General features: G+C 60.7%; 1 protein-coding gene across 1 annotated transcript; it reads right to left on the bottom strand.

Annotated features, from left to right (window-relative positions):
* Positions 1 to 225: 225 nt before the first annotated feature.
* Dtx1 (deltex E3 ubiquitin ligase 1) lies at positions 226 to 27,454 on the bottom strand. Its single transcript, XM_077105329.1, has 9 exons — positions 27,196 to 27,454; positions 12,748 to 13,438; positions 2,963 to 3,024; positions 2,519 to 2,680; positions 2,227 to 2,288; positions 1,675 to 1,833; positions 1,440 to 1,601; positions 1,254 to 1,343; positions 226 to 450 (listed from the first exon to the last, which is right to left on the bottom strand). The coding sequence occupies exons 1-9, from the start codon at positions 27,452 to 27,454 to the stop codon at positions 226 to 228; spliced, it is 1,872 nt and encodes a 623-aa protein (XP_076961444.1).

Genomic DNA, 27,454 nt, shown 5'->3' with positions numbered 1-27,454 from the left:
GTTGCCGGTACTCTCTCTGCAGCCTGTTCTTCGAGCTATGGTGGGAGCCCCGTGGCCTGTCCTCTTCCCATCATCCCAGTTGCCACTAGCCAAGTCCCCAGAATGCTTCGGGCTCCACCTGCGGGCTCCTGCCCCAGCCCCGAACACGGGCCACCAGGGCACACCTGGCAGAGCGAGGCATGAGCCGCCAGGGCAAAGCAGGAGGGAGGGTGGGCAGGCCGAGCCTCAGGCCTTGGCGGCAGCCTCGGACACCCCCTGCGCGGTGAGCTCGGCCAGCACATTGTCTAGGTAGCTGGCGTCTGGGTAGCCGTGGCCTGTGAGGTTGGAGCCGAACTCCGTCTTGTGATGGATCTCATTCCACACCACGGTGTCCGACTCGCCCGTGGTGTTGGAGGTGCCGATGGTGAAGATGAGCCTCCTCTCCCAGGCGGTGATGAGCAGCCTCAGCACCTGGGAGGCGGGGGCAGGGCATGGTCACAGGCAGCCCCCACTCCCACCCAGCGGCAGTGCCTCCACCCCCAGCCCCATCCTGCCTCCCTTCCCCCTGTCTGCTGTAAAGTAAGGGTCTCAAACGGGTGGCTGGTGGCTGTCCTTGGTTTAGACCCCATGCTGTATTAAATAGCTGCTTTGTGGATTAGTCGGGAACATTCAGAAGCCTGGAAATTCCACACGGAAAATCTCAATGTCTGGCTTCTCTTGAAAAAGAAAGCAAGCTGGGCGCGGTGGGTGGTGCACGCCTATAAGCTCAGCTTCTTGGGAGGCTGAGGCAGGGGGATCGAGAGTTCAAAGCCAGCCTTAGCAACAGCAAGACACTAAGCAGCTCAGTGAGACCCTGTCTCTAAATAAAATATGAAATAGGTCTGGGGATGTGGCTTAGTGGTCAAGTGCCCCTGAGCTCAACCCCTGGTACTAAGAAAAAAAAAAAGAAAAGAAAAGAAAAGAAAAAAGATCAATATACAGTGTGGCCGTGGAGGGCTTGAACTGCTTGGGCTCAAATCATAGCTCTAACACTTCTTTGCTGTGTGATGATGGGCAAATTACTTGCCTTCTCTGAAGCCTCATTTCTTTATCTGTAAAACGGGGTCCAACTTAGACCTCAGCAGGCTGGTAAAGGAGATGAGGTGTATGAAGGAGATGGTTGTGGTCAATATCACTGGGGTGCAAGGTTGGGGATAACTGGGACTGCAGGCCCAGGCTGACAGTAGCTGGGGCCCCTGCCTGTGTCCAGCTCCTGCGCCCTTGTCGGCACCCACCTTCCGGCCCTTCTCGTTGTTGGGCAGATAGCAGTGGCGCGGGAATCCTCTGGCGGTGAACTTCTTCCCCGGATTGGGGTGCTCAGGGCCCTATGGGGAGGGGCGGCAGGGACTTAAGCCACAGCAGGTGGAGGACTCCGGTGGGGAAGGCGTTGAGGTGGGGGCCTGAGGGGCCGGTAGCCTCACCTGAATGCCCGTGGGGATGTCGTAGACGATGCGGATGGTCTGGGTGTCGGCGAAGCCGGGCAGCGAGTGGGGGATGAGGTGGAACTCCATCTTCCCAGGTGGCTGGGTCCCTGTCTTCTCCCCATAGATGGCTTTGCAGGTGGGGCACTGCAGGCTGCCATCCTGGGTGGGGGTGGGAGGTGTGAGTGCCCAGGCGCCCGCCCCTGCCGGCTCCCCTCCTGCCTGCGCAGCTCACCTTGTTGCCGTTGGAGTACATGGCCACGAGGCACAGCAGGTGGTACATGTGGCCACAGCGGCCCAGGCGGCCCACGAGCTCGGGCCGCACGCCCTTGTGCCGCAGCACACCCTCATAGCCCGACGCGGTGACAAGCCGCTCCATGCAGATGGTGCAATCCTTGGGGGCAGGAAGGGGGAATGAGCTCTGGGGAGGGGAAGGGCCGGACCTTCGGCCACCATAGGCAGCAGCCATTTGGCAGAGGAAGAGAGGACACCCTCAGGTCCCAGAGGAGACGGCTCCCTCGCCCTCCACCCCCTCCAGATGTACTAATGGCTTAACTCTCAAAAACAAAACTTTAAAAACATTTTGGGGGAAATGTGACGTGAAATTTCATGTCAATCTTCAAAAGATTGACAGATGTGATTCTATTAACCTCAAGTGCTTCTGGTCATCAAGAGACCTCACAGAAGCCAAGTGGCAAGAGCCTGCTGCGGGAAGGGACCCCTATTACCTAAACCCCAGAGAAGTCTGCAGCGTGGTGCGAGGCCCGACCCCTCCCCAGGAACTCACCTCATCAGGTGGGTTTTTCACCTTCTGCATGTACCTTCGAACCACATCCTCGGGGTTCTTACCTGCAGGGGACACAAGAGGCGGGGCTTGAGGGCATCCAGAGTCTCGCCTCTGCCCCGGGCTTGCCTGGGGACGGGTTAGGGATAAAGGGCTGCCCAGAGGTGCGAGGTTTGCTGGGGGCTAGCTATAATGGGAGTTCCCGAAGGATGTGGTGGGTCAGGGACGGGGACAGGGGAGGTTACAAGTTTTAACAAACTAGAGGCCGGGGTTGGCAGGGTTGCGGAAGGCATACTCTTCTTAAGGTGCTTCTTCTTGGTCTTGCGGCACACTCCGGGCACACCGGGCACGGGCTTGACATCGCTCTTGCTGACCGGCGGCGGGTGCAGGATGGGCTTGGGAGCACGCGTCAGGCACACTGGCAGCCCCGCGGCACACAGCAGGATCCCAGTCATCCCTGGGGGCGGGGCGAGACACCAGGGGTGGTGCGTCTCCCTGGCCACGCCCACGCTCATGTCTGCCCTTCCTCACTAATGGACAGATGCTCCTTCAGGCCCACGCCCCCATCAAATTCCCCGCCCCTGACTCCACCCACTGAGCCCCACCCCTAGTCGGAGCCTAGTGCACCCAATACTAGTGGGCGTTTTCCTGGATCCGCCCACCAGCAGCCAAGGGGCGGAGCCATGGGGCTGATGGGCGGAACTGCATCCTTCTGGTCCCCTTCTGGCTTGCAACCCACCTGCCAGGGCCGGATGGACCGGTCCGGTACCATTCAAGTTCTTCACTGGGAGCGCGGGGACACTGCGGGAATAAGAAAAGAGGCGGCAGCTGGACACCAGCCCCCTGACCCCATTAGAGGGTCTCGTTTGCCTTGGGTCTCTGACCCCTGGGCACACCCTGATCTCTTGGTGCACGACACCACTCCTACCGTGGCATCCTATTTCGGGGTGTGGTGTGGTCAGGAAGGCTGCGACTCTGTGGGATTGTCCCTTGGGCTCAGCTCGGACTCTGCACTCGACAGCCGGCCTCCTCCATTCCCCTGGTGACTGTGCCCTAAATCCAACTATCAGTGATTTAGGGCACTAAGTCGGCTCTGATGTGGCCAATACCCATAAAACATCCTGGGAAAGAACTCAGGGATAAAATAAAGTAGGAAACACTTGACCCTCCCTCGGAGAGTCTTAAGGAGTCTGAGAGCACCCTGAAGGCGCTGGTGGGTCCGTGTAAGGGTACAGGGTCGGCAATAGTCCATCCAGGTCTTTCAAAGACATCTGATGATGAACATTCCTTCCACAAAATTCACCAACATCAGTGCTTGGGACTAAGGTAGCCCCTGGGGAAAAGTACCAGAGATGCTTCCGCTTCCCCTGAGCCCCTGCTCAGCCGTGAGCCCCAGCACATCATTCCGCCTCTCCCAGTCTGCTTCCCCATCTGCAGCAGGGGGTGACGAGGTACCTCCTTTTTTGTTTGCTGTGAGAATTCAATGAAATTTCCCAAGTCCAGAGCTGAGCACAATTCCTAGCACCCAGTAAAGACTCCAAAGTATTATCAGCATCCTCACCGTCACCTGTATCCTCACCGTCACCTGTATCCTCACCGTTACCCACATCCTCACTGTCACCTGCATTCTCACTGTCACCCACATCCTGTCACCTGCATCGTTACCAACACCTCTGGCCAAGGGATTTCTCTGCTGAGCCTCCTCCCCTAAGTCATGGTGTGACTCCTCTCCATCTGAGAGAGGGAGCCACAGTAGGAAGGGCTGCTCTGTCAGCCTGGAGCAAGTCTCTTAAGCTCTGTAAGTGGAGGCTCACACGGGGGGCTGCTGGGGGACTGGACACTTGCCTGCCCGAATCTTCATGGCTTTAGCTCCGGCTGATGCAGGCGAACGGTGTCCGTCTGCTGGGCTTGGAGCCCAGGTTGGACATGTTGGGAAGAACAGCAGCGTCTGAGGGCGGGGGATTCTCCTTGGGGTGGGGGTGGGGTCAAGAAGGGAGGGGACAGGGACAGCTGAAGCAGGAGCAGCAGCCTCTTGGCTGGCCTGCAGAGGTAGGAGCCTGGCCAATGCTGCCTGGTCACTTGTCCCCAGTAGGCACAGTTGGCTCGGGGTTGTTGGCTGGGGTGCCTCTTCAAGCAAATGGTGCCCTTGGCAGGCTTGGACCACTGTGGTGGGTCCAGAAACAGGCACACACACATCCGCAGAGACACTGTGCCTACGTATGCCTGGGAACGAACACACACACACACACACACACACACACACAAAACCTCCCAAGGAACACACTACACACATGCACAGAGACACACAAACACAGTCCCAGGGAACTTGTGACAAATTAACGTGCACACATACCAGGGGGCCCACTTCCCTGCACACAGATAAACACAGATGCTTGGGGAAGACACTGAGTGGCAAGAAGCTGGGACATGCTCACACACTCTCTCCTTCCCTCATAGGGGGACACAGGTGCTCACACTCTGATCTGCACCCCACGCTGGCACACAGACGCCCAGCACAGAAGGGCCCCCCCCACACACACACACACAGTTCTCATCTTGTGGCCACTCGACCACACAGATGGGCTGTAGTTCACCCCAGACCCCTCCAGGGCCTGAAAGAGACATCAGAGTCCAGCCATGGAGGAGGTCCTGGGGTGATGTTGTCACTGCACACATCCCCTGAGGATGGCGGGGTGGGAGGACAGGCCCTGGGTGTCCCGGGACCTGTCAGGGCAGGTGGGCGAGGTGCGGTGCCCTGGTTTCCCATCTGTAAGGGGCTGGGTCTTGAGGGTCCACACGGGCAGAGCTCGTGGCCGGTACAGGGGCGGAGGGAGGGCGCTCTTCTCCTGGCACCTGCTGGGGCTCAAAGCTGGTGGGGCTGAGGATCCATCTGCCCTTCTCAGGTTGTCACAATCTCCCAGGACCTTCTAGGACTTCCCGCATGCTTTATAGGACAGCAGACAGGCATGTCCCCAGTGCTCCTCATCCAGACTCTGCCCTCAAACACCTCCAGGCCGGGGTCTGCCCACCCTTCTTCCTTGCTTTGAGTCTCATGAGAAGAGAACGTCCCTCCAATCCAGGACCATCAATCAAATGGTGGACAGAGAACTCTTTAGCATGCATACCACCACCTGGGTGCCCCCCATGGCAGACATCACCAATCCACCCCAGCATTCCTCAAGCTGAGCAGATCCCGCCACAGCCATGCAGTAGCTGCTCTCAATCAGAGAGGCCCATGGCTACCCGGGTCTATGGTGCGGGCAAAGTCTGGCCCCACTGATGACCTGGTCTTGCTGAGCCTTTGGCCTGGGAGCTAGGCAGAGGGTGCCCCAAGAAGGTTTTAGACCTTGGAGCCCCAAAATATCTGAAAGCCCAGAAAGCCCTGGTTTACGAAAGCCAGTCTGGCCCTGGGAGAGGCTGTGAGCGCGTGTGACGGCGGGGCGTTTTTATTTTTTTAAATGTACCCACTGCTGAACGAGGGGGACAGTCCCAAGGTGGCCCCCAGCCGTCTCCATCTGCAGGCCGCCTGCGAGAACCCTGGGTAGCTGGGTTCCCATGACGCCCAGCGTGGGAGCCGCCCAGGGCCCCCTTTTGATGTGGGACGTGCGTTTCCTCCCGGCAGTGAGAACATCCTCCCGCCTGGACACCGCTTGCCGCCGCGGGCCTCCAGAGGGGGACCACCATCACCCCTGCCCTGCCTCCGGGGGGCCCAGCCATCAGGTCTGAGGAATCCTGCGGCCCTTTTGAAATCTGCTCTGGCCAGAAGCCAGATCTGGCTCACCCAGGGCAGGGATGCAGCTGTGGCCACCCTTCTCAGTCCTGTATCAGACCGGGGTGCTCCTGGCTCTGGGTCCCCGTGGCTCCCGCAGGGCTCAGAACCTCTCCCCATCACCTGACCCTGTCTCCTCTTCCAACCCTGTTTCCTGTGCACGCACCTGGCACTGCTTCCCTCCTGCCACCCTGGTGTCCCTGTGTCCCTCACCATGACACGCACATTCCTACCCCAGGGCCTTTGCATGTGCTGGCTCCGTGCCCAGGATACGCTTTCTCAGATATCCCCAGGGAATTGCTTGACCCAGGTCTCTGCTCAAAGGTCACCATAGTGGAGTGACATCCCTGTCTTTGTCCTTACCTTACTTATTTTTGTTTTCGTGTCATAACAGTTGCTGAGCATGTCCAGGCCCTGTGCCATCTGGCCTGTCCCTGCCTGTGACCCATCTCCTACCTCTCCACCCTCCACTCCAGACACCTCAGCTGCTCCTCCAGCAGGAGCACAGTCCCTTTACCAGGAATCCTACTGTGTCCTCCGCAGGAAGGAAGGCTTCACCCCCTGCCCCCAGCTCCCAGCGGCTGACTCCTCTCGGCTGAATGACACCTGCTGGGGCCCAGCTGTCTTGACCACCTGACTTCCCACCAGCAGATAAGCACCTAGTAGATGTTCAATGCACGCTCCTTGCAGGAGTGGATTCTGTGGGGCTCTTCCGAGCAGGTGACTCACGAGCACATGCTCTGCTCGGGACACAGTCTCCTTAGACATCCTCTGCACAGGTTTGAAGTGACTCACAGAGTCCCAGAGAGCAATCCCCTGCAGCTTCCCGGCTCCGGGAGGTTCATTGCTGGCATTCATCCAGGTGTCACTAAGGGGCATCTGGCAGGGCAGGCCGACACCTTGCTTTAGGAAATGCTGCCCGGCAGGGCTTCTGTGGCTAGGGTTTTGGGAGTGGCTACCTGAAGCAATTTCTCTTATCATGGATTAGAGGCTGAGGGAAAAAAAAAAAAAAAGGGTCCCAGGGTTAGTCTGGGAGGCAGGGATGGGCTGCATCTCGTCTCCCCGCCAAGGAAGAGCAGATGCTGCCCACTGTGGCTGGGAGGCGATGCTTGGTAGGACGGGAGGATGCAGGGAGACCTGCTTAGGCTGTTCCTCACACAGTTCCCTGCCCGTGTCCATCCGGGTACTTCCACCACAGGGTTTCCACTGCCCGCCTACACTATCCATCCCTGATTTCCCTCTGCCCTTTGGAGACACCTCAGAGGCCACCATCTGCACGGCCTCTTCTGACCTGACCACAGTGGAGTCATATCTATTTCTTCTTTTCACCCAAAAGGACGGTGTTTGTTTTTCTGAGGAGGAAAGCATTTTCTCTCTGCGTGGCTCCACCCTTATCTCTTCTACCAGATTGTGAGCTGCTAGAAATGTCTGACCCACAACCCACCCCGCGACCCCGGGATTGACACACTATGAAATGCACTCTGGGTAAGTGCCAGAAGGGGGGGGCAGTTAGGAACCTGGTCTCCTGGGGGAAGGGGCTGGTGTCCTCGGAAACAGTGATTCCAATTTTAATTTCAAATGTGACTCCACTCCCAGAGACAAGGTGACAGCAGAGACACCAAATCGACCTCGTACACACTACTGCCACCCACCGGGCGCCCGTGGCAGGCATCACCAATCAATCCCAGCACTCCTAACCAATAGGCCGAGATGCAGTTTCACACACCTCCCGAGGTCACTGCCACTGGGACAGCTGTGTCCCCGAAACCTATTTGTGAGGATTGCAGAGATGGGAGGTGACTTCACCTAGGTCCCCCAGCTGGCGAGTGGAGCAGCGGGCACCAGGTCCTGGGGTTTCTGGGTCAGAGTGCAGGATGACCACACCAGGTTGGTCTGGGACCATCTGGGATCGATCCAGACTCCAGAAGCCTCTGAGCCCCAGAGCTGGGCTGAAGCCTGGGGACCTGGACTGTGGGGTGGCTCAGCCCAGGGACGCTGGATTGGGGGCTGTGCCAGTATGTACATGGCCAGGGGATCACGTGGTCACTCCCTGCGGGTCAGCTGGGGTTTCATCTCTTGCCTGCACCTGGCCCCTGCCCCTCCCCCATCCCATCCCCAAGACTCCTCACTCTCTCTGATGGCTGTGTCCAGCTCCTGCTGGCCTCAGGTCCCTGGCATACACCAGGCAGCTCCCTGGGGAGCCCTGGGCCCTGGCAGCAGTGGGTGGAGGGGCAGGAGAGCATGTCCATCTGCCTCTCTGTCAACGGACCCCTCCCTCCTGCGTACCTCCTGAAGAGGGATCTGACGGTGACTGACATCTGGGGATCAGCCTTATCCAGAGGCCTGGGGGCTTGGGGGTCACCCTCTCTCACCGCTGGTCTCAGGGCCCCCCAGCGCTTGGCCAGGTGGGGAGGGAGGGAGGCTGCTGTTCCCACGGCCTGAGTGGCCACGTGGTGCAGCGTGGTGCAGGGGGTGCGGTCTGGCCTCCCAGGGAGCAGGGCAGGAAGTGCCTCAGGTGGGGGCTGGGTGGGGAGCCTCTGGCTCGGCCTCAGCCTCGTGGGAGGCAGAGTCACAGCCCTAGCACCAGCTGGGCCAGAAAAGGGGGAGGGCGAAGCCAGAGGCCGCAGGGACCAGGCCAGGACAGGACTGTGCCAGGACAGGACTGAGCCGGTGGTACCTTTTGCTCTATGAAGACCTTTGAGCCTATTATAGGTAATTCCTGGGAAAGAACCACAGCAACAAATAAAATCACAGCAAGAAATTTAAACCAAAAAACCCAAAAAGAGGGAACCACCAAAACAACTCCCAAGCCCATCTCCCCACCGTCTGCTGCGTCAGCCAATGGCAGGAGGTCCTCAGCATCCAGAGAGAGATGTGAAAACTTAGAGGGTCCCTCCTTGGCCTGTTGGGTTGGCAGTGTTGCACAAGGTTCATACGGAGGGGAGGGAATGGGTGCAGACTTGAGGAGGCAGGTGCTTTGACATGAAGCAAAAACTGAAGACCAGAGAGGGTGATGGTTTCGGGTAGGTCATACAGCAAGATTGTGCTGAAGCTGGGCCGACACTTGGCCTCTGCAGGTCCGCCCCTTCCCTTGGACTCCCTGATACCCTCCGGACCATGGCCCAAAATGGCATGGGGACATAGGTGGGCACTTTAATACCCTGGCTAACTTGGGTTTTCAAATTGGGGTCTTAAGTGCTTGACCTTGAGCAAGTGTCTTAGCCTCCCTGTCCTCATTTGGAAACAGAGATAACAGGACCCGTCGTGGGGGTTTCGCCACAGCTGAGAGGTGATGCGTGTAGAGACTGAAGTCGCGCCTGGGACACAGTGATGCTCAATAAATAGAAACAGGCCGCAGCTGTCCCTCTCCCCACCTCCCACGTGGGATGGAAACTCTGAGTCTGGTTCCCCTGCCCCACAGCTGTGTTCCAAAGTGCTGGACGCTGACCTGTCAGGAGACAGGACGGATCTTCCCCACCCCTGCACGTCCCCCAAGCCCAGACGGCCAGCTGGCTCCTGCCCCAGCACAGAGCACGTGGAAAAAACCTCCAGCCAGGTGGACACTCTACCCCCACTGGCTGTGTGACTCTGGGCAGGTTCGTCTCCCTCTCTGGGCATGTTCCCTCACTCCAGGTCTGAGGTGGGGGCTGTCTGGAGCGTCCTGTGCCCCCTGCACACTGGTCAGGGGGATGGTGGGAAAGCATCTGCCTGTCATCAGCTCTGCCAACTGCGACTGTGAGAGGTGGTGGCTGCAGCTCTGTCTGTCAGGTGGGGAAAAGGAGGCCAGAGAGGCAAAGTCACTTGCCCAAGGTCACCCAACCAGAAGGGTGGGGAGAAGGGAGATGGAGGAGCTGAGGGGAGGAGGCTGAAGACAGACAGACAGAGCCAGAGAGAGCAAGTCCTGGACGGCGGAGGGACAGAGGAGATGCTCAGAGGGTGGCCAAGGGCCGGGTGACCTGGCCCCAGAATTCTCACCCAGGACCTCAGAATGAGGCCCCCTGAGTTGGAGCAAGGTCCTGGGTGGGTCCTAATCCAGCAGGACTGGTGTCCCTTTAAAGGATGGAAACTCAGCACACAGTAGGACCTTGTGAGGCCTCAGGAGGAACCAGCCCTGCCTGCACCTCCATCTCAGAATTCCAGTGGCCAGAACTAAAGGACACATGTCTGGTGTCCAAGCCATTCAGTGGGGCACTGTGTCCCCACAGCCCTGGCCAGCTAACACCGACACAGGCGGAGGGAGGGGGGAGGACAGGGGCTGAGTGGGGCCAGGGTGCAGAGGGAGACCCGCCCCCAGCCCCAGTCCCTTTTCACCAGGTGATGCGCTGGCCTCGGTTGCCCTGGCAACAGGAGGCTTAGCGTGGAGGAAGCGGGGCCTGCGCAGCGGGGTGGGTCTGCCTGTCCGTGCTCAGCCCTGGAGGCCCTTGGCCCGCCTGTGTGCCCAGGGTCTGGGGTGAGGCTGGGCAGCGTCCACACGGCATGGCGGGGGTGGGAGGAGGGAGGCCCGGGCAGTGCCCCTGCCTGTCACCCACCTTTCAGGCCAGTGTCTGAGTTCAGGGAAGGTCAGAAGTAGCTCCCAGGGGGACAAAGAGGGGCTGGGAAGGAGAGACCTCCAGCAGGTCCCAGGAGGACCCCAGGGAGAAGCCTTCCTTCCCACAGCCCTCTTGAGCTCCAGAGCACTCTGTGGCTCCCACTGCAGGCAGCACCGACCGCGGACTCCCTGGAGGCCCCAGGACCGGCTCTGTTACCCCATCTGGAAAGAACCTCAGCGCCCGCTGCCCCAAGGGAGCCTCCAGAATCTTCTGGATTCATTCCTACCCACCCCTAGGCACTCATCCTGCCCGGGATGCCCTTCTCCCTCTGGCTGGTGCCCCACACTGCAGCCTGCATCCGCCTCACTCCTCCTGCCCTGAGCGTCCAGGCCTTCAAGTCCCCTGGAGATGCACGTGCGTCCCGCTGCCTGGAACAGCCCTGCTTCACATCTGCGCCCTCCTCAGAGGTCCTCCCTGACCACCGCTCCCTCTTCCTATACTGTCCTGTCCCCCAGTTCTGCCCTCTCTCCAGAGGTCAGATCCAAAGACTCCTTTATGGCCCTAGGTCCACCTCCCTGGCCATCTGCATGCTCCACGAAGACATTCACTGCATTGTCTTCTGCAGCTCCGTGGATGAGGGATAGTCCCCATTTGGAGAATTAATACTGGGTGAGAAAAGCTGAGTAATTCCCAGCCTGCCCTAGAACAATGGCTCTCAAAACTTTCATCAGTGACAGCTGGGCACGGTGGCACAGGCTTGTAATCCCAGCGACTTGGAAGGCTGAGGGAAGATCCCAAGTTCAAGGCCAGCCTCAGCAACTTAATGAGACTCTGCCTCTAAATTAAAAAAAAAAAATTTAAAAGGACTGGGGTGTGGCTCGGTGATAAAGTGTCCCTGGGATCGGTCCCTAATACAAAGGAGGAGGAGGAGAAGGAGGGAGGGAAGTGGGAGGAGGAAGAGGAGAAGAAGAAGAAGAAGAAAACACATTTCATCAAAGGCAAATTAATTTTGTCTGGCAAGGTCTTAAGCGTGTACAGAAATTATGCGAATTTTAAGTTGTTGGAACTATGCTACATGCCACTTTGTCCTATCCTACCCAATCTTGTCCTTTCTATTCTATTACAAGGAGATTCTGGTGGTGATCCTGAAGGTCGTGCACTCAGGTCATTACTGCCAGTCTCCTGGGCTGTCCAAGGTGGTACAGATAGAGTTGGCTTTTCTGCCACCTCCCCTGGAGGACCACAGCCCACACCCACCTGTTCCTTCCTCTCTGGCCCAGGCTGAGGACTCTCAGTAGGAGGGTCAGGCCGGGCCCTCTGCTCAGATCAGGCCTGAGCCCCAGGGTGAGCAGCCAGCAGGAGCTCCCTGGCTCCCGGTCCTGGGGCTTGGAGCGCCTTAGCCCAGGGATTTCCAGACTCAGTAACGACGGGGGTTCTTTCCGAGTGAACTTCTGTTGGCAAAGCCAGATTGGACAAGGGAATTCCAGCAGCGGAGCTGCTCTGGCTAATGAGAGGGCAGAGGGCCCCGGCTCCTGCTCGCCGGTCTTCCCTGCAGCCCCTCCCAGCCCCTGCGGCTATTCCAAGTCATCCCAGGGTCCCTGGAGCCCAGTTTGAAGACCAGCAAGTTAACCCAAAGTGATGGTGATACTTCTGGTGCAGATTACAGGGAAATACTATGGGCAAGCGGCCAAAGCTTGATTTCAGCCCTGGAAGAGCCTCAGGGACTCAGATGGGCCCCAAGGCCCCAAACTCACTAAGACAGCAGAATGCACACAGGAATCCTAAGGTCTGGGCGCCAATCTCTGCTCTCCCCGAATGACCCTCAGAAGTCACCACACCTCAGTCTCCCTGTCTGTACCATGGGAACGCTGAGTTGTTCAGGGGAATAAATGGGGATGCAGAGGAACTAGCTACGACCGCAAGGTGCGGCAGTGCTTGCCTGGGGGGTGAATGGCGTCATCTTGGGGAATATTTTGTGATTCAGGGCCCTCACCTGTGCCTCGGGGATGGCGAGGATACTCACCTCATAGGTCCTTGTGCAGAAGATACATCCTGGGCAACGCTTTACAGCCTCAGGTAAAGCAAGCCACAGGGTGAATTCTTAAGGGTGCTACATTAATGGCCATTTGCATTGTTGTTGCAATCTTGGCTCCAGGCTCTAGTGGGCGGCTGAGCTTTCTCCTGACCGGCAGTGACACAGCCCCCTCCCCCAGGGCCCCGTCTTACCCGGGTGGGATGGAGGCTCGCGCGCTCACGCTGGTGGTGCGCTGGGGCCCGGGCCGGTTGAGGTTGTTCTGCCCGGGGGTGGGCGCGCCGCTGGGGGCGCTCGGGCTCCTCGGGGGCACCCCGGGGGGCGGCGTGGGTTCCGCGGGGCCGGTGGCGGGCGCGGCCCAGAGCGCGGCGCCCGCGAAGGTGGCGCTGGGGCGCACGGCGAGCGTGCCAGGTGGCCCTCCGGGCGGTGGTGGCGGGGGCGCGGGTGGCGCGGAGGGCGCGGAGGGCGCCTTGCGGCGCTGCGAGGCCAGGATGGCGTTGGAAGCGGCGCGCGTGCTGTTGACCAGCAGGCATTGCTGGCAGGAGCAGGGCTGGCCCGAGCTGGCGCCCACGGGCCACGACTGCGACTTGGGGATGGAGCCCACAGTGAGCGGGTAGGCCAGGTCCAGGCGGCGGCGCAGGCGACGGCGGCGGCGCGTCTGGCGGTTCATCTGCGACATGCTGTTGAAGTAGATGAGGTAGCAGAAGCCGAGCGACGAGAGGTCGAGCCACGGGTGCTGCTTCTCGTAGGCGTTCTGGATGGTGATACAGATGTCCATGTCGTAGGCCGTCCATGCGCCGCCGTCGTTCTCCCACTCCCACACGATGCCCTTGCCTGGCGCCGATGACGGGTCGTAGAAGTTTCGCCGCACAGGTCGCATGGTGCCTGTGATGGGGGAGGGGGCGTCAGCGAAGGGCAAGGCCCGCAGGTGGGTGGGGACTGCCAGTCCTGGTAGGGGTCAGGTCAGGTCAGAGGGCTGGGGTACAGCACAGGTGGAGGGGCAGGGGGACTCAGCACAGGTCCCCAGGGGGGAGTAACCAAGAGGGGGGAGTCAGCACACGCAGGGAGGGGAGGGAGGTCAGCACGGGCAGGGGACCAGGGCTCAGTACAGACTGGGGGGTCCGTCTAGGCTGGGGAGAGGGCGGAAGGTCCTGCGCATGCCTCGCCTGGCGGGTGGGATGTGAAGCCGAGGACGGGGTGGGAAAGTGAGCCAAGGCTCCGTCCAGGACAGCTGGGGAAGGAAGTCAGCAAGGCCTGAGGGGCCCAGGACAGTGAGCGCCCCAGCCACGCCAGGCGCAGAGTCCTGAGGGAGGAGGGCGGAGGAGGTGGGGCTGCTCAGACCAGGCAGGACCCCACCAGCAGGGAGCCAGGCCAGCTGTGGAGTGGCATGCAGTTCTTGCCATGAGCTCACTCATTCACTCCGGGCTGGGTCATCTGCTCATCTTAGCTGGTGGATCCCGGCCCTCCTCCATTTATTCATTCCATAATTCTTTCCTTCGTTCACTCACATAGCCACGCCTCCGTCCACATAGCCACACCTCTGTTCACGTAGCCACGCCTCCACTCACATAGCCACACCTCTGTTCACGTAGCCACGCCTCCTTCCACATAGCCACGCCTCTGCCCACATAGCCACGCCTCCATCCATACAGCCACAGCCACGCCTCCATCCACACAGCCACATAAACACGCCTCCTTCCACATAGCCATGCCTCTGTCCACGTAGCCAAGCCTCCATTCACGTAGCCACGCCTCCAATCACGTAGCCACGCCTCCATTCACGTAGCCACGCCTCTATTCACATAGCCACGCCTCCACCCACATGGCCGCGCCTCCGTCCACGCACCCGTGCGCTCCTTCCATCATTCAGCAATCATTCCGCTAGTTGGTCGACGCCTGCGGCCACCCATTACGCTTCCCAGTCACACCTGCGCCTATTCTGCAGCCTTAGTTCACACCTTCATCCCTGCACCAGTCACGCCTGCGGTCACCACCTCCTGTGCGCCCCACATGCTTCCTTCTCTCCTGCGCTGTTCCACTTTCTCGTCTGATACACTTTCCATTTTACCCACTTATCTTGGGTTCTGTCTCCCTCTGCTAGAATGTGACCGCCCCAAGGACAGGGGCTGCCCGTCTGTGGACAGCCATGTCCCCAGCACTGCTCTCAGGAGATGCGGCTGAAGGAGCGGGTGAATCCGTTCGTGGGCGCACGGGTCCGTTTGGGTTGGGCTGCTCTTTTCCGCTTCAAACCCTGTACCCACACCGACCTTCTCCATTCTCTCCTCCACTTATTAATTTTTTTTCATTCATCTCTTTTTCTAGTTGTCCCTTCCTTCAACAAACATTTGCTGACTTGCTGCTCTTTAGAGAGCTCTGCTGAGCGCTCCTTCGAAGCCCATGTAAGAGCGGCCGGATACCCGGCCAGGTGGGTACTAACGGGTGCCCCATTTTGAAAACTAGGGCACTGAGACTTCACTTCCAGCCAGGGACTGGTCCTCGTTTGCCGGAGCTCTGGGTACTGCCCGAGAGCAAGGCTCCATGAGACACTCTAGGTTAACCAGCGCTCACCAGAGGTCCCGGCTGCGGGACTTGGCAGAGCCTCTTTTGCTGGGATCCTTTGGCATCTGCAGAAGGAATGCCTGGCCCGGAAGCCTCCCCGGGCCTCAGGGGTCTCATCATGAAAGTGGGCTTGGACTCCTCCTGGATTTCTGCATCCACCTCCTACATTCCCCGTGTCCACAGCCCAGTCACCTCGCCTTCAAACACGTGACCATCCCCCCACCTCACCCACCCCACCTGTGCCAAGCCATGCACCTCACGGCTTGGACTTTTGCAGGAGACTCATAACTAGTTTGAGCGACTGCCCTTGCCCACTGCCATCTGTCCCCGCATGGCAGCCCCGAGATCCGGCTCAGCCTGTCACATCAGCCTCGGCTTTGCTTACAATCCCCAGCGCTTTGGGCTCCCTGCGAGTAAAAGCCAAAGTCTCTGCTGTGACCTACAAAACCCTGCGCCGTCTGGCTTATTACCTCCTGTCCCCTCTCACTGCACGCCAGCCACCCTGGCCTGCTTGCTGTCCCCAAATGTCTCAAGCACTGTCCCTCCTCAGGGCCCTTGCTTCGGTTGTCCCCTGTCTGAATGTGACCTAGCCGCGTCCGGGCATTCTCAGGGCTCTTTTCTCCTTCAGGTCTCCACTGAGACGTCACCGCCCTGGGAAGACCTCTCCAGGCCCCCTAATAAGTGGGCTGCCCTGGGACAGCTGCCTGTCACCTTGCTTTCTCTCTCTCCCTGGCTCTTCCCCAGGGCCTGACATGACACGTAACCTGGGGCTCCTTCATTGTGTCCCCTCCAGCTGTCGGCTCCCGAGGTGGGGATCTCAGCGGCTCTGCTTACCTCTACACCCCCAGCGCCCGGGGCCCGAGAGCTGGGGAGACCGAGGCACAGAGCTGTGGATACAGAGAGGCCGGCGGAGGTCGTGGGGAGAGTGGCCCCAGGGAACGAGGTCCCTGGGCCCCTGCCATGTTCCAGCCAATCTCAGGAAGACTCCGGCCTCGGGGCCACCCCCACCTGCTGGCTGACTTATCTTTTTAATTGAGTGTGCGAGCATCGATTTCTCCCCTGGCGAGGCTCCCCCGGGGCAGGATTGGGAGGGAGCAGCCAGTGAGCATCCCCAGGTCCTCTCTCCACCTGCTCTGGTGCGCTAGTCCCCCTCTTCCAGAGCCTCAGTTTCCCCATCTGCAACAGGAGGGGGTGTGACAGGCAAACCCCATGTCCTGTGAGCCTCAAGGATCAAGGTGCTGTGTTGGAGGGGACAGGAAGAGATGGGGACCATGCTATCAAGCCCCAAGCTGTCAGGGAGGGTGGAGGCTGTGTGTGTGGTGGGAAGCAGCTCAGAAGCCTCAGAGGTGCAAACCCGGGCTCCACACAGAGCGGCGTCCTTATCTGTAAAGTGGGGGTGTTCATACTTTCCCCCAAAGAATTACCGGGAGACAAGAAGAAAGTACTTAGCAGAGCACTCGGCCACATGTGATCACATGATGGTCATCACACCCAGCCCCCCCCACCTGTTCATCACCAGGGTCTTCTGCTGGCCCACCCCCTCTAGCAAGCCTTCCAGGGTCTCCCGACATTGTTGGTAAAGCAGCTTTTTGAACACTCTTTGCACCCACATTAGTTGTTTTTGTTCTTAATCTCCCTCATTGTTATGGCTTCTGGAAAGAAAAGGGTCAGGTCAGATTTACGACCCAGACGTAAAGCCTGGAGCAGAGGAGGAGCTTGGGGTCCTGGTGGAGAGGGAGTGGGGAGTGGACCTGCAGCTGGGGGAGCCCGAGGGCCCAAAGCTGGGTGCGGCCCCTCTGCAGCCAGGCTCCGCAGGCTGCTCTGGCCGCCAGCCCAGGCCTCCCTCTCTCCGGGCTCGTCCACCAGCCATCGATTGCCTGCCTGTTTACTGGTACTTATTAAGGGCTGTGTCCCTGGGGCCCTTTTGAAACCAGATTGGAACCTGGAGAGCGGAGTAATTAGGGCGGCTGATGCCCTCCCCACCGGGCCTCATCCCGCTGGGCCTGCGGCCGCTGCCTGCCCCTTGTCCAGCTCTCCTGCCCTTGGCCGGCTGAGGACCAGAGGACCAGGCTGGAGGGAGCTGGCGCCCTGGTGACCTGCCTGGACTTGGATCTTGAGATTTCTAAGGGAGCAGAGCTGGAAACCCAAAGGCTCCTCTGCAGTGGCCTTGGCCTAGATTTGCGGACAGAACAACGGTCTAAGACGAGGCTGGAGAGGAGGACGGGCACGGCCTTGGGCTGGTGGCCTGGAGGCTCAACTGGTCCTTCCAGTCATTCTGTGGGTGTACTTGAGTGGCCCCCAGAACCTTCCAGCCTCCAGGACACCGGATCCACAAGGAGCCACATCCGCACTCAGGGACGGCGGTGTCCAGCGCCCCCGTCGCAGGCCCCGTCTCCCTGAGCCGACTGCCTTTAAAGTCACTCCCTCCTTCCCTCCTTGGGTTTGAAGAATGTTTGGTCGAAAAATTCCACCCTCATTCCAGCTGAACCCGGGGAGGGGCGAGGGCTTTGGTCAAGTGTCAGTGGGAGGACTTGGGGCTGGCTCCCAGGGACAGGGGTGTGGGCGGCAGGCAGACAGGGAGGGAGTGTGGATCAGAGATCAGAGACGGAAGAGTTTGAGGATGAAGAGAAAGGAAAACAGGAAACCCAGAGGCCCAGACAGGAGGCTGAGGGGCAGCAAGAGCGGAGGCCAAGAGGGCAGAGGTAGGAAGGCAACAGCAATGATGCAAGAGCGGCCTCGCTGAGCCCCTACTATGCGCCATCTCACCCCGCCTGGATCATTCCCATTTTACAGATGAGGAAACTGAGGTCCAGAGGTAGGAAGTCTTGGGAGGGTGAGGGCCGAGGGCTGGGAACAGTGATCCGCCATGAAGGGGAGGCCAGGCTGCACTGGTTTCTGAGGGGTTCGGCTGAGCCTGGTGCTAGCCCAGGTACCCCCACGGCAGGGAGCCCCCTCCCTCAGCTGGCCTGCAGTGGTCAGCGGGGCGAGGTTCCTGCCCTGGCTACTCGGTCTCCATCTGACCCCCCACACTTCGAGGAGGGGATGCGGGTCTCGGCCCCCCAACTCTTGGTCTTAAGAGGAAGCCAGTGGGTCCATGGGGAGGGGGGAGGCCCTGAGCCCCCACGGCCTGCCCCTTGGCCTGCCAACCATTCCTCCCCGGCTGGGCCAGCCTCGGCCACAGGGTCCCCTCCCTCTGGGGTAGCTTCCCAGACGGAAGTGATCTCAGTCAGGGGCACTGAGACCCTGGGGGGAAGGGGGCCGAGGGAGGTGGTCATGGGACATCCTGTCAGGTGACGCCGTGGCTGGGGGCGTGCCCGAGGTCCCCGCATGCCAGGCCCCACGCTGGCCGGGTTCCAGGAGCTCCCCAGGGGCCTGTGAGGTAGCGTCACCTCAGACCCCAGGAGGCAGGGCACGGGGGGGGGGATTTAGGGACATACTCAGGGCCACTTGCAGGTGGCTGGTCTGACCAGAGCCCAGAGCTCGGTGGCCGCTGCCCTCCTGGGTGCGCTCATGCGCCCATGCTCTGGAGGGGGACACTGAGGCCGGAGGTGGTGTGGCAGCATGGCGGTCTCCAGCCCCAGATGGATGGTGATGGCCTGGGGACGGTGGCCTCTCCCTCTGCCCTGGCTGGTGATCTGGGGGTGCCAAGGCCTCTCCCAACAGCACCCCTGCCATGGCGAGCCGTGCCCTCCCTCCGTGGTGACGGCTGTGAGGCCTGTGGGTCCCGCTCCTCCTGTGCCCACTGCCCGCGATCAATAATCCCGCGGTGGCCTTCAGTTCTGTGACGGTCCCCTAGGGCTCATCACACTAAACCGCGGCCCATTAGCGGCTTCTGCTTGGGATGCTCCAGTGATCCCCAGGGGCTCCTGGCAGCCAGGCCGGGTGGTGGAGGGGATGGCGTCCCAGCCCACCTGGGGGACACCGAGGGGACGCCCGCTCTCAGAGTGGCCTCTCCTAGGAGGCTGGGCGTGCCCAAGGGCCAGGGTGGGGGCTTCCTGGCACCCAGATCCCCACACACTGGATTCTGATGTCCTGGCACAGCGGTGACAGGCCAGAGTGGGACAGAGATGGGGAGGGACGGAAGGGACAGCTCATCCTCTCCTGCCCCAGCCCTCTGAGCTGCTCCTTCCTGCCCGTGTGACGGCTGGGATCATTAATACAGAGGGCGACCTCGTGTCAGGCATGGCTCCCAGTGCCTCCTGTATGACCAAGGGGCTGGTCTCACTTTTAATGTTTTGTACAAAAGCTGAGTGAAACACAGAGAGGGAAAGTGACTTGCCCAGAGTCACACAGCCACCGCGCTACTGTGCCAGGATGGGTTCAGCCGGGGACTGGACTTCTCTTTACTTCCACATTCTGGCCTAAGCCACTGTGACCGCTCACACCACTGCAGTCAGCCAGCTCACGCCCCTTCACCCAATGATGCAGTCTAACATGGCCGCCAGAGGGCTTTTCCACAAACCCAAGTCTGACCGTGGAACTCTTTAGCTCAACACCCATCAGTGGCTCCCAAGTGTCCTTGTGACCAGCTCAGTTCCCTAGCTCAGCCCTCGAGGTCCCCCGCACGCTGTCTGCACGGGCTGGCACTGTAACCACACCTGGACTCCAGCTGTTCCCTCAGGGCACCGTGTGGCCGTGCCTCTGGGTGTCTGCGCCTGCTGTTCCCTCTGGGTAGAATGCTCTTCCACCCCCGCCCCCGTTTCCCACTCCATCTTCCTGGCTCAGCACAGCACTCTGTCCTCTCCTCGGCCATCCTTAGGGGGCATCGCTCCCCTGCTCCTTGGGGCTCCCACTGAACCTGGCCCCTGCAGCAGCCCAAGAAGGCGCGAGGCTCGGGAGGGTGGAGGGGTCTGTCTTCCCCCAGGTCCTGTGGCCCCTCCAAGGCCGGTGGCCTCAGCCTGGGGGAGTGACATGGACAAATGTCCCAAATATCCAGAGCCATGACCACAAGATGGGCCTCCTTGGCAACAGGCACGGGAACACAGTCTCCGTCACCTCATTCAAACCTCCAAGTCGTTATTGAGCACCTACTGCATACCTGGTGCAGGAGAAGCAGAGAGTTGGAAACCACCCCCTCCCCCTCCCCACCCACCCTGCTGTCCCTACCCCCGCCACCCTGCTGCCCGCGGCCCAGGCGGGGAAGGGGCCAGGAACTGGGGCCCAGAGGAAGAAACCTGGCCCAGGCCACCAAGCCCATTAGAGATGGATCTCGAACCCGGGCCTCCCCATGGCCACCAGGGGCCACCAGGGGCCTACCGCCTTGGCATGAGTGAACCTTGACCCCAAGAACAGGGGCAGCGGGGGCGGGGCAGCGCTCCCCCCAGCCCTGGGCCAGGACTTTGGGTAGACCCTGGGTCCCCGGTGCCCCTGTGGGAGGGGGACTCGGCAGTGGCTCAGGAGGAGGCCACACGGCTGGGGCTGGGTCGGGACTGCCTCTCCTGACGGCAGGTCCTGGGTTCTGCACTCAGGGTGCTGGGCTCTGGGTCCCGCTGCCAGGCTCCCCTGCACCCTGTCACCGTCTGCCACGGCAGCCTGGGCAGAGGGAGGTGGCAGCCTCGAGTTGCTCCAGAGGGACCGTGGAGGAGCCCAGAGAGGGACAGGCCCTCGGCCAGGGTGACAGAGCAAGGGCACAGCCGTGTGGGACCTGCAGGAGACAGTCCCCTGCCTCGCCGCTCCTGGGGCCCCGGGGTTGGAAACGGCTCCATACCCCGGGGACTCCTTGGTGCCTGGCTTCCTGCATCGCCCCCTCACCCACCAGCACAGCGGTGCCCACCTGTCTCTTGTGGCATTCCTAGTGTCTGGGGCCAGGGCTGGCACACAGTAGGTGCTCACTGAACTCCTGTTGGGTGAACGCTGACCGCAAGGCACAGGATGGGGTGTGGTTGGGTCCATATTCCAGGTAATGGAGGCTCTGGGAGGGAACGTGGGTCACCGCCCATCACAGGCACCCCCTGCCACCCCCGCCCCCTCCCCAGCCAGTGGCCAGCAAGAGGACTCAGAGTCTGACCCTCCTCGCCAGCAAGACCCCCTCAGGCACCCCGTCCCAGGGTTCGGCCCCCATCCCACTCCAGCCTATCCCTGCCTCAGCCCCTTCTCTACTCTCCTCCTGTCCCTTCCCTCATCTCTTGGTCAGACTCCACAGCCCCCTGGGAAAGAAGAGGCTGGGGAGCGAGGCTGGGGGAAGAGGCTGGAGGCTGGGGCTGGGGAAGAGGCTGGGGTGTGGCTGGGGGGCAAGGCTGCAGACAGGTGAAGGAGGAGAAGGTGGGCGCTGAGAGGAGCCAGAAAGGGCGGTGATGGACCCAGAATCCGCCCCACTCACAGCCGGGCAGGTCCCCGTGGCGCTGTCCAAGGTACCGGGCACAGGGGGAGCTGGCGAGGGGCTGTCCCCTGAGCTGCGGCCCTGGGTGTGCATCTGGGACCCACCGTGGGGCCTGCCCAGCAGGCCGCGGTCCCTGCCTGTGCTCCTGCGTCACTGTGTGAGACAGGGGAGCCTGTCAGCCCCCCTCCACCTGCGCCAGGCCCATGAGGCAGCAGGCTGGTCCTGCAGTGTGGCGCTGGGTCCCCAGGGCCTGGCCGCTAAAGGGCAGCAGCTGGCAGCCGCGCCTGCCAGGTCCCGTGGGTCCCAGGAGGCCGCCTCTCCCCAGCCTCCATCACGCGCCCTCTGACCCAGGCCTCTGCTCTCTGCAGGCTGCGCTGGTGCTGTTCCCTCCCCTGGGAGCTCCTCTCTCGTTCTACCCACTGAAGCCCTCACCCTCGTGCCCAGGGGTCCTCCTACAGGAAGGCCGCTCAGCCCCAGAGCTCAAGACCACCAGACCTCTCCAGTGAGGAGAGGTCCTCCTCCCTGAGCGGGAGTGTGTGCGCGCTTCCCACACTATCTCATTTAATCCTCATTGCAACCTTGGGTAGGGGCTGTTCTTATCCCCATTTTACACAGGAGGAAATTGATGCTCAGAGAGGTTGAGTGCCTTGCCCACAGTCACACAGCCAGCAAGGGGCCAGGTTAGAATTCGGGTCTTTATCTGCTGGCCTCACAGGTCAGAGGGTTCAAACGCTCTTCCTGTCTCTATTTGTCTTTATCTCCATTAAACTCAATGTTCCTGGACTCTGAAGACCCTGGCCCAAGACCCCGCCCAGGGTACTGAGCAGGCACCGATGACTTTTAACTGGACGTGATGATGAACTTGTATCAACAGAGGCTCCCAGAACTGGACGAGCGGCCGCGGGCCAAATGGACGGGCCTGACATGGAGGGAAGTAGGCATTGTGATCGGGTGGTGGGAGGTGCCCACCTATTAGCTGGATCCACGGCCACCGGGAGCTGGACTCTCCCTGCCCCCCCCCCCCGCCAGTCCTGGTTCCTCCCAAATTGCCTGCAGAGGGTCCCCAGGGGTCCCGTACCAGGGAGCTGGGCCCGGGGGCCCCAGGGTAGCTCTGCCTGTGCCTGCCTTGGTTCAGACCCTGACAGCCCCGGGATCTCCGAAGGCATGAGGGGAAGGGGCTCTTTCAACCTTGGCGTCAATGGCACCTGCCTTCTGCCCTGGGGGACTGTCTGGGAAGCCAGGGCTCCGGCGTGGGATCGGCAGGCTGTGTAACCCTGGGCAGGTCACTCACCCTCTCTGGGTCTCAGGCGTCTCCTCTGGAGTCTAAGTTCTCAGGTACTTTCCCTGAGAGCACCCCACTCTCTCCTGTAGCCCTACTTGGTCTCCAAAGTGAAGTGTCTTTAGACAGGACCTTCCCTGCTGGGCAGAGGGGGGCACAGGGCTGAGGGGGACACAGGCTACGGGGCAGGGACGAGGCTGAGATATGCTGAGACCAGCCCCCACCTGCCACTCCTGTCTGACAGTCCTGAGCGCCAGGCGCTTCAGGTTTGGGGCCTCCTGCACAGGATATGGACAGTCCCCCGCCTGGCTGCCCCTGGCCTCGCTGTCCCTTCTGAAGAATGGGCGGGAGGCCGCTCAGAGGTCAGTCAGATGGTGCCCCCGCCTTTCCCTGACCACAGGAGGTGGGAGCCATCTGAGAGCCTCGGGGAAGAGGCTGAGTCACCCCCTGTCTCGCCCTGTCGGGGAAATTCAGGGTCTGGCTCAGGCCCTGCGAGGCCACGCCTCCACGGCGGGATGCCACGCCCCTGGGGAAGCCCACACCCCCTGGGGGCAGAAAGCCCCGCCCCACGCCTTCCCCCATGCTGGGGGCGGGGCCTCACCAGGGCCTAAGGCACCAAGCTCTGTCCGCAGGGCCAACCCCTCCGGTGGCCTGCCCGTCTGTGGCCATCTTGGTGCGTCCACAGACAAAGGAAGACGAGGACAGCTCTGGGGTCAACTGAGCAAGCGTCTCAGCAGGAGTGTCCCCAGCATGGACCCCTCATGCAAGCCAGGGAGTATGTCCCTGCCTGCCTCTGGCTGTGCCCTCCAGCCCTTGGCCTGGGTCACCTCAGTTAGCCCGCCCCATCAGCTGGGCCCGGTCACAGCTCTGTCCCCATGGGGGGGCTCTGCTTCAGGGCTCCAGGCCTGGGGACCTCAAAGGGGACCTCTGCCCCCAGCAGGGGAAGGGGAGCAGGAGTCACTGGAAAATAGCAGCCCCCAACAGCCAGGCTGTCCCCTGGAGCCCAGCCTGATGCCTGGGTGTCCTACTGGCTGAGAAGGGGCAGGGACAGGGCGTTTGGGTAAGCGGCAGACCACCCGTCTGGGCCTTGCATACATCTGCACACCTGTGGGAACTCTGCACACGCCATCAGGCGCATCTGTGCCACAGGGTGTCCCCGGACACCAGCGCTGTCTTACCCTGTGGGCACCTTATGAAAATATTAGAGGTCAGGGGTCACCGACTGCAGCCTGGGGGTCAACCCACCGGCTGGCTGCTTCTGTATACAGCTCAGGTTCTGAGAATGGTTTTTAGGTTTTTAAACAGTTGAAGATTAATTCATGAGCTGGGAAGAGAGGAAATTCAGATTTCAGTGTCCACAACTAGTTTATTAGGACACGGCCACAGTCTCTCATTTGCATATCATCCTGTGACTGCTTTCAGGGTTGAGTAGTCACAGGAGACTGTTGGTCCCACAGGCCAAAAGACTTACCATCTGCCCGACCAGAAAAGCCTACCAGCTTCTGCACTAGGGTCCCAGAAACACCAGACCCTGCTCATATCTCTGCCCCCGCAAACGGAAAGTTTAGCTTCAATGAGCTTAGGGAGAATTTCATAAATAGCAAATCTAGATGCAAGCCTTGTGCATTTCAGCACATACACACAAGTTTTGGGTTTTACGGTTTTATGTTGGTGTTTGTGTGATACAAACTTTTCAAGGCTTAGAATCTCTTCCTCATCTCTCTCACATGTAGTGTGGACACAGAGTAGGTTCACACCATGGGGCATTAGTTGATGTTCATGGGATCAAATAGACTCAGTGCTCTCCAGCAATCCAACCACCTTGCTAGTGGTGGGGTACTCTTGCCCATTTCATAGATGTGGAAACTGAGACCCAGAGAGGTGATGACACCAGGCTAAGGCTGCACCTGCACAGCTGGTCAGAGCAGAGGGGAACCTGGTGCCCGGGGTACTGCCGGCTGGTCCGGCTCACCCTTGCACCGTGACCAGTGAGGTCAAGAGGTCCCTTCTTGACGTGGCTCTCCTCCTGGGTGAAGTGGGGCGAAAATCTACAGCAAGTCTGCTGCGGGGAGGCAGCTTGCCCGTCCCTCCAGCAGATTTCCGGGAATCCTAGGTCCCCCACCAGCCCCAGCGGTTCCGGCCAGCCTCCCTCCCTGGGGGGTCTTGGCAGGCATCCAGGAGCCTGCAGGGAGATGAGTGGTGTTTTTCCCTTTTCCTGCAAACAGGGGCAGGTGTGGGGTGTGCAGCCCGGGGGGGGGGGGGCCTGGGGGTGCAGGAAGTGAATGGGGCTGGGCTCCTGGGGCAGGGGCAGCGGCGGGGGTGCTGTAGACAGTGGGAGCCTGCTGAAGGAGGGAGCTGGGGAGTCTTGGGACCCAGGAATCCAGGCAGGGGTGCTGCAGAGAGAGGGTAGGGCTTGGTCTACCCTGCTCTGCTTCTAAGGACCCCAACACTCCCGCCCCCCCCCCCCCCCCAGTCAGGCCTGGAGGATCCCTCAGCCTGCACTGGCTGAGCGCCTGCAAAAGGCCCACTGGCCAAGAAAGCCGCTCCCTGCTGCCATCAGGCCCAGGGGACAGGCCCTCCGCTCAGGATAAAGGGAATAGGGTTTGGGAAGCCCAGCACTTCCCACTCCTCCATCAGGGCCTGCGTGCTCCCCTTGAGGAACAGCACGAGGACTGGAGGTTGATTTCTCACCCCCTTTCACAGTGTCCGGGTCTGAGTGTCTGCTCCTTGTTCAGGCCTCATCTTGCAATCCAAACACAACTGACCTGAATGTATTCTGCTCCTGCTCACCCCAGGACCTTTGCATTGACTGTTCCCTCTGCCTGGAACACTGACTCCTTCTTCTGACATGGCTTCCTCAGACTGTCCTTCCCTGAGCGCCCCCCGACAGGTCCATCCCATGCGTTCAGACCTGCGGCTGACTATCTGAATGGTCATGTGTTTGCCTGCTCCTTGGCTACCCGGGGACCTTCCTGGTAGGTTTCCCAGCCTTGCTAAGGACCAGTCTGGCTTCCTGCTGTGGCCCAGGGTCAGCACAGAGCCTGACACCTCGACAAAGGACCACAGGATAGAATGCGAGAATGATTGGCGCGACCTGGGACTGCCGCTGGAGTTATGGAGACAGAGACCCTGAGATGCCACCTCAGTAAGCCATTGCTGAGGGACCTCCTGGGCTCCTGGGCTCGGGGAGCACGCTGTGGTGTCCTGCAGGGATCTGAGCAGTGCAGCCCAGCAGGACTTTCTGCAGGGACGGAGTCTGCGCTGCCCCCTACAGAAGCTGCCAGGGCTCCTGAGCACCCAGAGGGTGGTGAGTGGGACAGGGCTGAATTCTAAGTTTTCCATCATCCTGGCCACAGCTCAGGAGGCAGCCGCACGTGGTGAGTGGATAGCGTAGGGGCAGCCTGGCTCTGGAGAGGAGGAGAGCATCCTATTGTCCCCAAGGTTGTTACACACGGTTCTGTCACTCAGGGATTCACAGGCGCTTCCCCAACCCCCACCAGCTCGGGGCCAGCTCACCAGGGATTCTCTGGCAGCCTCCGAGAGGCAGGATCTCGCCACTGCCCTCCGCCCGCCCGGCTCGCTGGAGACCCCTGGGCAGCGGCTCCGAGAGCTCCCACCACAGTGACAAATCCGGGCACCAAGAGAGCAGGACCATCTCTGTCACCATCCTCACTGGTCACATCACCAAGGAGCAAGCATCAGCACCGTCACACCACTCCTGATACGATCACCCACATGCTGGGCACTGCCACCCACACCACAGGGCCACCAAGGCCGCCACCAACACCGTGCCCTCCATCCTCAGCACCCGGCAGCAGTGCTCGGAGCTCTGCACCAGGACAACCACCAGCGTCACCACCGCCAGCTGATCCCACCATCAGATCCACCACCTCCATCATTGTGTGACAACCCCCTGCCACCACCAGGGCACCTCTGGTACTCGCTGCTCCCTCGTCACCCCCCACACCACCGGCTCCCCTGTCCCCCAGCAACGACCACGGCCGTCACCATGCCTCAGCACCATCCACACTTGCAGCCAGCGTGCCAGGCCAGCCAGGGGCCCTGGCTCGGGGCCTGCTGCCAGGCTGCACAGCCAGTCTGAGTTTGAATCACTCAGCTTCTGGGGCCCTCGGTTTCCTCATCTGTGAAATGGGACTAGTAACTAGAATAACAGGGCTGCAGGGGGTGGGAGAAGGGACACCCAGCGAGGCCAGGTGTGCCCAGTCCTTCTTCCGATAAAGCTCCCCCAGGGTCTGTGCTCAGATCCCTCCATGTTTCTTTGTTCCTCACTCAGCCGTGAGAGAGGGTTCTGTCCATTTTGCAGATGAGGAAAGAGAGGCTGTGACAGGAGACGTAATCTGCCGAGTCCCCCAGCTTCTGCTGGGTTGCTGCCTGGCCCTTTTCCTGGGGGATCAGCAGGTCCCAGGCCCCCTCTCAGGGCCGCAGGGTGGGATTGCAGCATTGGGGATGGAGGGGGCTGCTCACCTGTGTCCTGGCGGAACTGGTGCATGGACTGCAGGTCGATGATGTAGGGCACCAGCTGGGCGTCCACCTGGCCCAGGACCACGGAGCCGCGGGCATCCTCCTTGAGCACGTTCTCGATGTGGTGGCACACGGTGGCCGTGTAGGGCCGCCAGCGGCTGTGCTCGTTCAGCCACTCCCACACCACCACCCGGGCCACGTTCTGCGGCGGGAAGCCCAGCCCGCTCCCCGGCACCATCACGCCCTGGCCTGGCCTTGACAT

Source organism: Callospermophilus lateralis, chromosome 1 (genome assembly GCF_048772815.1).
Source record: "Callospermophilus lateralis isolate mCalLat2 chromosome 1, mCalLat2.hap1, whole genome shotgun sequence".
Lineage (NCBI taxonomy): Eukaryota > Metazoa > Chordata > Mammalia > Rodentia > Sciuridae > Callospermophilus > Callospermophilus lateralis.
Note: the sequence above shows the minus strand (reverse complement) of the source record. Positions and strands in the feature narration are given on the sequence as shown.